This window comes from Drosophila kikkawai, chromosome 2L (assembly GCF_030179895.1).
Source record: "Drosophila kikkawai strain 14028-0561.14 chromosome 2L, DkikHiC1v2, whole genome shotgun sequence".
NCBI classification, from domain to species: Eukaryota; Metazoa; Arthropoda; class Insecta; order Diptera; family Drosophilidae; genus Drosophila; species Drosophila kikkawai.
The window spans coordinates 26,854,278-26,862,929 of NC_091728.1; the positions used below are offsets into that span (position 1 = coordinate 26,854,278).

Consider the following 8,652-nt stretch of genomic DNA (forward strand, 5'->3'; position numbering starts at 1 on the left):
ATTAAGTATTTACAAACAAAAGAAAAAGAAACTGAAATATTTTATTTGTTGGGATATTCTATTCTATTATCTAGATAATTTCAGAATTGACAATAGCGTACGTGTAGCCTAACCCTTTCAATTGTGGTTGACAGTAATCAGAAACATCCATCGGGAACGTCCTTAAACATACTTTAAGGACTTTGCCTTGGATGTAGCTCTGTCATTGTATAAAGCTTAATTTTTTTGTAATAATCTTTCTTTCTTTTAGGAAGCTAAAACAACTCGTGAAGAGCGCATACGACTTAGCATCTTTATTTTTTTTAGTAGTTATTAAGGGGGATATATGTACATCCAAACCAAACATTTTTAAGCATTTTTTTTTTTTTTTTTTGTAAACCAAAATTTCTTTGTTTTCTTTGCTTTAAAAAAGAGTTTATTACTTAAAGAATATACTACATATGTAGGTTTCATTATCGAATTTCAACTCTGAGTGCCTCAAATCAAGTATATACGCAGGGTATACAAGTGTTAATGTGGGCGCATCAAAAACTTTAAACGGATTTTTCTTAGCTTTTAATTTTTGCATTATTATGATCATCATGAAATTATTTTCTATTTGAACCTAGTGAAATCTGATTGCCTGAAAATGGCACGTTTCCTTCAAAACCGAATTTAATTTTTTTGTCATAATTTCTTTTTGGGTTTTTAGGTTCTAATAGAAGATAAAGGTGTAATAAATACAAACAAATTTTGTTTGCGGATTTCCGACTCAAATTACGTGCACTATTGTGTCCATAGGCGGGAAACTCAAATCTCGAGGCGCTGAGGCGTTTACTTGATATGTCCGCCATTTTTTAAAATATGGTTTATAACATTGTTTTATCGTCTCTGTTGAGATATCTCCATATCCATTGTGATATGAATGAATGCAAACAACGCATAAACCAGGATGATTTGAAAATATAAAAAAAATACTTTATTTTTTTTGAAAACGAATTTATTTTGTCTATTTTGCAGGGTAAAAAAACTACTTGACCTATCCAAAAGACTCTAGTCCATGCGATGTCTGCCTGTATGCTGAAAATATTCTACAAATTCACGGTAATAGTCGTGTTGGCCAGTTGGAAAAACGTGGTTTCGAAAAAAAATGCAAAAGAAATAAGCATTGCAGTAGTAAGCTGCTCTGAAGAGATTTCTTATGTAATGTAACTTTGTAGCCATCGAATATCGCCAAAATTCTTTTAAAACAGTAAATAAGTAAAGAAAGTGCTTAATGCAAACAATTTTTTTCGAAGTTTTGAGACCGTCATATGGGCCAACCACCTTAAGTAGGAAGATTTTTCTGTTATTTTGATATAATCGTTGGTCTTAAAAGCCTACCAAAATATAAAAAAGGCAATCAAAGCCTTATAGGCTCTTTCCACAGAAACCCTTCTGCCATTCACCATTCGTTGAACAGAAGGGCCCATAAGGTTTTGACGTCCCGGAAATTCCCAGTTTGTTCTCCATTCAAATTTTAAGGACTTGTTTAGCCGATATTTAGATGATGGTTTTTCAGTGTAATTTTGAATTCTTGGCAGTTAAAAATTCGAAAATTTGCAATGTAATACTGTCTTCCCACACAGCACATATGTGAGGAACGTTTGGGATTTTTAAAAAAGTGAAACTCGTGTTCCCGCAGAGTTGCGTTAAAGCGCATCCGCCATCCGAACAGCTGATCGATCAGCTGTGGCTCATGAAAACGTAAACAAAGACTGTGGAATTGGCAGTTGCAATTTTGAAATGGAGAATTTACCAACTATTTTGGCTGTTGTACAACCGCAAAAGCACAGATTGCGTCAGAATTTATCCGCACTAAAATTAAATGAATTAAATGACAAGGAATTTTTGTTTTTCTAATGATTTTTCTCTAACACAGAGCAAATTCCCCGAAGAGTGTCTATTGGTGGTATAGGGATCCAAAATCTTTAAAATAAGGTAGGCGGCTTATATTAAATAGTAACAATTGGGGACATATTGGGGCAAGAATATACAGAAAAACACCAACAACTATTTTGGGCATGTTTGTAGCTTTGGCGCCACATTTTAAATTTCATTTTTCAATTGTTCCTCGCCAACTTTGTTTACATTTTTCGTAGTGTTGGTAAAATTTTCACTGTTAAGAAGAAGAAATCAGAGTTGCAGCGAAAAACTATCGCCTAACTATCGCCAAACAAACCGTGGTTAGATTTGAATGCGTTCTAACGGCGGTCCATTTGGGAAAATTCGGAACGGCAAAACCTTATGCCTGCTCATTGACAGTATGGTCTCACAATGAGAATTTTATTTTTATATCATTTTGCTGGTTTTTGAACTGAAAAAAATATTAGAAAATTAGGAAAAATGATATGCTTTGCGGTGGCAAGGTTCTTGCGCTGTAAAATTAATTTAAAATTTTTTTTGGTAAAAATTAAAAAAACTTTAAGCACTATAGGTTAAAAACATAAATTTAAAGGATTCTGCATTTATTTATGCAAGAATATTTCGACGAGGAATTCAGAAATTCATAGTAAAACGCCGCGAATGGCGCCCGTTCTTTTTGTTTACCTTTTACGGTCGGTGTGACCGTAGTCGTGTTACCAAAATAATCTAAGCAAAATACAAGCAAAATTACACATATAGTGGTCTCTTTCAAGGTATTAATGAAGTAGCTAATTAATGAAAACTGCAATAGAGTGTCATATGGCTATTACAATTTTCTTCATTAAAACCGTATTTTGTTATCGAGTATCTTTTATGTAGATCTATCGATTTTCGCGGCAATGAAGTAGCTAATGCATTATTCAAATGCATTCGAGTGCCATATAGACGTCTTTCTCGCACTTGTGTAAAACGCTATAGCGCTGTCAAATCTTTAATGACGTCTCTAATAAATTCGCTAATGTAATAATCGCATAAGAAGCTGAAGGCAAATAACCGGAAGCCCCACAGCCAGTCTCCGCCCAATAATATTTATTTATGTAATTAAACTGACCATTTTAATATTTAACTCATATAATGAGCCTTGTCATAATGACATTTAATGAAAAAGTTTTTCCTGTCGTTTATTATATTGAATTTCCCTCTATAGTGCTAGGTAAATATAATTGTTTATTGCACTTACAAAGTCACAGCGGGTCGGTTTTTTCTTTGCAATGCCTTTAAATTTTCCTATTTAATATTATTAAGTACACACCTGGACTAAGGATTTAGGATTTATTTATAAACAAATTGAAAAATATACCATCCGTGTTCCTTTTCCCATCTTTCCTTACCGAAGCGAACGCATCGATGCTACTTTGACGGACTTTACATTTTTTTCATAATGCTGCATGGTCACACAGAAATTTGGTCACATGATATTCACCTGACGACTTTGGCTAAAGAGAAAACTTCGAAGACAGAAAAGTCTCCGTGCCGCAGATAAAAAATATTTGGAGAGCCTAGCTGAGTTTTTGGAAGTCGTCAAGATGAAAATCTGTGGTCCCAAATTGTCCCTGTGCGGACTGATAATATCAGTTTGGGGCATTGTCCAACTGGTAAGCATATGTATACATATGTTTGTATATACATAACTTTCCTGATTCATTTGCACACCACTAAGGGTCACAAGGTTTCTGTTTTTATAGTCTGATAATAAGAGCAATTTTTTCAATTCTTTAGGTGCTCATGGGCCTATTTTTCTACATAAATAGTGTGGCTCTTATAGAGGATTTGCCGCTGGAGGAGGAATACCATTCATTGGAGGACTTTTATACAGCCGCAAATAGAGCGTACAAACAGGTTAGTTATTATTGGGACTGGTGATATTTCTACTGTTCACATTTTAATTCGGAATTTTGAAAATTTTCAGAACGCCTACAATTGCTGGATTGCTGCATGCATATACGTTTTGACATTACTGCTGTCAGCACAACAGTTCTATATGAATAGCAGAGTGACTGCCAACTAATTAAAAAATATCACCTCAGTGTCACTGTTATGGCTTATGTGGTAGAGCTTTTTGGTCTTCATATACAGCGCTGACCAATAATAGTATTGAAATGTTTGGTTCAAGATATTTGTTAAACCTATTTTTATTATTTTTTGTGTTTTGACACACGTTACGTCATTAAATAACTATTTAATTAAAATGTGTAATATTTCGCCAAACCTAGTTATCCTCTTTTGAACTTAATCTGTTTCGTTGTTCCCATAAAATACATTCCCACTTTAATAAGTGAATTCGAAAAAAAAAATCCAACTGACGGTTTTTTTGTGGTTGTCATTAATATTGAGTAAAAATGTCATTTTAAATCATTTCGATCGATGTCAATAAAATGTATTTACAGTTTTGCTTCGTACTATAGATTAAAAAATACACTTAATTTGTTAAGTAATATTAGGATGTTTTCATTACAACTATAAAGGCAGGGACTCCTTTTACTCTACCGAAGACAATTTAAAAATCAAAATATGCTGATTAATTAGCATAGAATATAAACATTTGAATTTGACAGATGTGCTTATCCTGTTTTATGCGTCCGCCCAACAAAAAAAAAACAATGTTAACACTGAACAAAAATATGGTTTTGGTTTCTTTTGAGGTTTCGATCTTTTGTTGCTTGAAATGGAACTATCAAAGCATCAGTTACTAAGCAAAATGAACCAAGTGGAAGCTCGAAATGTGTTTTAATACGCTTGCAGGTTATAATATATTTCAACAGAGGCTTCGAGGTCAGCAAAGGACTTATTCCCGACCTTATATCCCTTTCTGTGCAAACTAGTCTCTCACTTTTAGAGCTGTCAATCTCATTAGTTATGCGGAAAGAATTACTGCATGATATACATAGTTCAATTCCGCAAATTAAAAGAAAAAAAACTTTTGTTTTTCACTCATGTTCATCTACTCTGAGTTGTAAGTTCTTTTAAATAATGCTAAAATTCCAGTTTTACTCTGATGACTTTATCATATAGTTTTTGCCGAGTCGATCCAGCCATGACCATCTGTCCGTTTCTACGCAAACTTGTCCCTCGGTTTGAAAGCTTTCTAAATGAAACTCTGCATATAGTCAGTCTTCTGAATACTAGATCGACTCGGCTGTTGATGGCGATCAAGAATACATACATATATATACCTTATAGGGTCGAAATGTCTCCTTCGCTACGTTGCACACTTCTGACTGAAATTATAATAGCCTGCAAGGGTATACAAATTATAATTTCGTTGTTTTTCAACGTATTTTTAGCTACTTTGAGATATGAGATTTTTATTATTTCAGAATTTCGGTTTTAATTTTATGAAAATCGGACGACTAAATAATACCATAGAAACGATCGGTAGATGGACAGAAAAATTTATATCTGCGAGTGTGAAACTGTAACTGTAAATATAATAAGTATAGGTAAACAGTTATGAAACTTTCTTTTGTATATTTTCCAGCATTTAAATTTATAATGTTTAATATATTAGATATTTAAATCTAAAATATAGTTATTTATTTTTATTTTTTTTATCAAAACCAAATTATTATATGAAATATATATATATATTTTTTTTTTTCTAATAATCTCACCAGAATGGATCTGCAGGGGTGTACAAACTCCGGCGTTCCGAAATTAGCTTCCTTTTTTCTTTTTTTTTTTATATTTAGTTTTTTTTTTCATATACAGTGTACTGCAGTTGCGAGCACATGTGGATACTTTTGACTTCAAAATGTCGTCAAATTCGTAAAAATGTATTAATCGCCTTCATATCTGTTTTCCCATAATCTTTATTCATTTCTACTATACATAAAATAGAGAAAGAGTCAAATATTACCTTGTTTTATATACTTTTTTATTATTTAAAGATACGTCAAAATATTAACTTTTGAACGTTTTAGCTTTTTAAAAGTTTTCAATGCCTTTGGGCATACTATCAAATAAATGTAGCATAATTTCTTTTGGAATCCGTTACACTTCGTTTGTTTTCTGACCCATAGTTGCACTATTGCCAATTGTTTCTAGAGCACAACGTATCGATACCTACATATATAAACTATAAACGTGGATTAGTTTGCCAAATTTTCATGATTTTAGCCGAGTGTTTGGGGGTTCATCTTGTTAAAATATTATTTCGAATACGGCTGACATCGTCAGTTAAACAGAATAAAACTGGAATCTCTAAAAATAAAAGTAGCACGACGTCTCAAATTTTTTTAAGTAGCATAGGTCTTTGACGGTAGAGGATTGGAAAAGTGTAATATGGTCAGTCTGAAGGTATGAAGTACTACTAGCACGAGCCACATGAGGTATAAAAAACATCTCAATTTAAGGACCCATAAAGCTTGAGGAAAAGTGTTGATATTGTGGGGTTAACCAGTGGTCCATCTTTGAAAATCGATCGCATTTTGAAAAGATAACCTTTTCTTGATATTTTGGCGACCAATCTACCATATTTCGTTGACAAATGTGCTTACCCGTTAGTCGAAATAATATTTCAACAAGATGAACCGCAAACACTGCTAAAAATCTATCAAATTTGGCTAACCATTCCATGTTTTTAGTTAATATAGTGACCAGTTTAGAGTCGTGATCTAATTCCTAATTAAGGGTCTGTGGACCAAATATTAAAAAGGCTGAAAACCATTAAAAGGCCATATATAGCAAAAGTGGATACTTTGTCCGTTTTTAAATACAAAATTATAAAAAAATGGTTAAGTTAGGTTAGCCCGGACGGTCCTCACGGGGCCACGGATATGCCAATATGGCCCTTAGTTGTCCGGTAAATTTCTAGATAGACCTAGATAATACTTGCGCGGTTTTCGAGGTCCTTGAAGATCAACTTGTGATTCGCAAAGGCAGGCAAACTGGCTTCCTCATGGAGGCATCTTCTAGAGATGCCAGAACCGGAGAGCCGGACATTTTATTTATTTATTTCAAAAAATTAGCCCAGTGCTACAAGTATAAAATACTTATTATTAATGCCCTGGTCACATGGGGTAAAATTAGGCAGGATTGCAACTTAAAACCTAGTACAGTTGGTGATAAATAATTATTTTAAGGTTGACTATTATTAACTAATTATTATATAAACTAATTATTTTATAAACTTTTTTTATTCTATTTAAAAATGTATGTTTATTATTAATTAATTTATTTTTTATATATTTTTTTTATATTATTTATATTTAATTACGTATTAATATTTAGTTTGCTCTTTGTTTGCTTGTTTTTTATGCGTTGTTACTTAGAAATAGTTTTACTTTGAAATTTAATTGAGTTGCATTCCTAATAGTTTTAAACTCATGGGGTAATTGGTTCCTCTCAGAGTTGAGCATTTGAACTCGAGGGCAAATAAAATTTTTAGTTCTTTGCGAAGTTGCCGGTATTAGTTTGTTGAACAAATATGAAGACTCATGAGTTCCCACTATTTTGTGGAAAAATGAAAGGGCTCTAAGATTAATCCATGAGTTTAAGTCAGTGTCAAGTAGTTTAGTGGTCAAGTGTGATACATGGTCAAAACGATTTAAATTAAGCACATAACGAACAATAGAATTTAAGGCTGTGACTAATTTTCTCATGTCCCGTGAGTCGCAAACCCAAATATTTCTATACCATAAAACAGGGTGAGAATCAGAATGGTTTTGGAAATCAGGAGTCTTATGTGTTCGGGTAAAAAGTTTCTGGTATTTGCCAATTGACGCAAGATACCATAGACTCAACCGGTTGCTTTCGATATGTGATTGCCCCAAGACAGGGTGTTGTTGAACGTTAGTCCCAGATTATATATTGCAATATATTGCATATATTGCAAACAGTAAAGGGCCGAGGACTGATCCCTGAGAAATGCCACGAGTCAGTTTTTTTACGGCGGTGGTCACCGCCCCTGCTACAACCGCTTGAAGTCTTTCAGTAAGATAAGACGCAATCAGTCTAACCGAAGAATCAGAAAAGTTAAATAAGTTTTTTAGCTTGGTACAAAGAATATTGTGATTCACGGAGTCAAAAGCCTTACTATGGTCAAGTAGCGTCAAGATTGTAACATGGTTTTTGTCAAGTTGTTGTCTGATGTCCTTTGCGATGTCCGTCATTGCTGTTAAACAGGCTTCTCTTCATACGAAAGCCAGATTGCTTATTATGTAGGAGGAAGTTTCTATCCAGGAAACCTTGTATCTGACCGGCCAATAGATATAAATATGTTATATATGTTATGAATAAGAGACAAGAACATGAAGTACAATGAAGTCAAAGAAAACAAAATATTGGAATTAAGGAAAGTCATTAAGAAACAAGAAAGGAAGCTAACTTCGGCACGCCGAAGTTTGTATACCCTTGCAGATTGGTTTTCATATTTATATCATAAATTATAATGCCGAAAACAGACACTAAACAGAGTTTCATAACATTTTACCTATACTTATAATGTTTACAGTTTGACAGTTACAGTTATACATTCCCAGCTTTACATTTTCTCTACATCTGCGGATCGCTTCTATGGCAGCTATATGATATAGTTGTCCGATTTTCATAATATTGTTACCAAAATTCATGCCTCAAAGTAGATGAAAATACGTTAAAAAACAACGAAGTTATAATTTTTGCTATTACTTTCCCTATCGTTCCTATGCACATAGGGCCAGCGAACCGATATATCGACGAAAATTCAAATTTTTCATAGAAAGTAAACCT

The 8,652-nt window shown here is 33.3% G+C and overlaps 1 protein-coding gene across 1 annotated transcript; it reads left to right on the plus strand.

Moving 5' to 3' along the window:
• Positions 1-3,342: 3,342 nt before the first annotated feature.
• On the plus strand, positions 3,343-4,348 carry RNASEK (Ribonuclease kappa). The gene is made up of 3 exons (XM_017182715.3): positions 3,343-3,539; positions 3,664-3,783; positions 3,854-4,348. The coding sequence occupies exons 1-3, from the start codon at positions 3,471-3,473 to the stop codon at positions 3,950-3,952; spliced, it is 288 nt and encodes a 95-aa protein (XP_017038204.1). The 5' UTR covers positions 3,343-3,470; the 3' UTR covers positions 3,953-4,348.
• Positions 4,349-8,652: the final 4,304 nt, after the last annotated feature.

What these genes read in the sequence shown, in the direction of transcription:
- RNASEK (XM_017182715.3), top strand. Translation starts at nt 3,471, where the DNA reads ATGAAAATCTGTGGTCCCAAATTGTCCCTGTGCGGACTGATAATATCA. An exon ending in TTTGGGGCATTGTCCAACTG is followed by an intron (nt 3,540 to 3,663) that starts GTAAGCATATGT and finishes TCAATTCTTTAG; the next exon opens with GTGCTCATGGGCCTATTTTT. An exon ending in CAAATAGAGCGTACAAACAG is followed by an intron (nt 3,784 to 3,853) that starts GTTAGTTATTAT and finishes GAAAATTTTCAG; the next exon opens with AACGCCTACAATTGCTGGAT.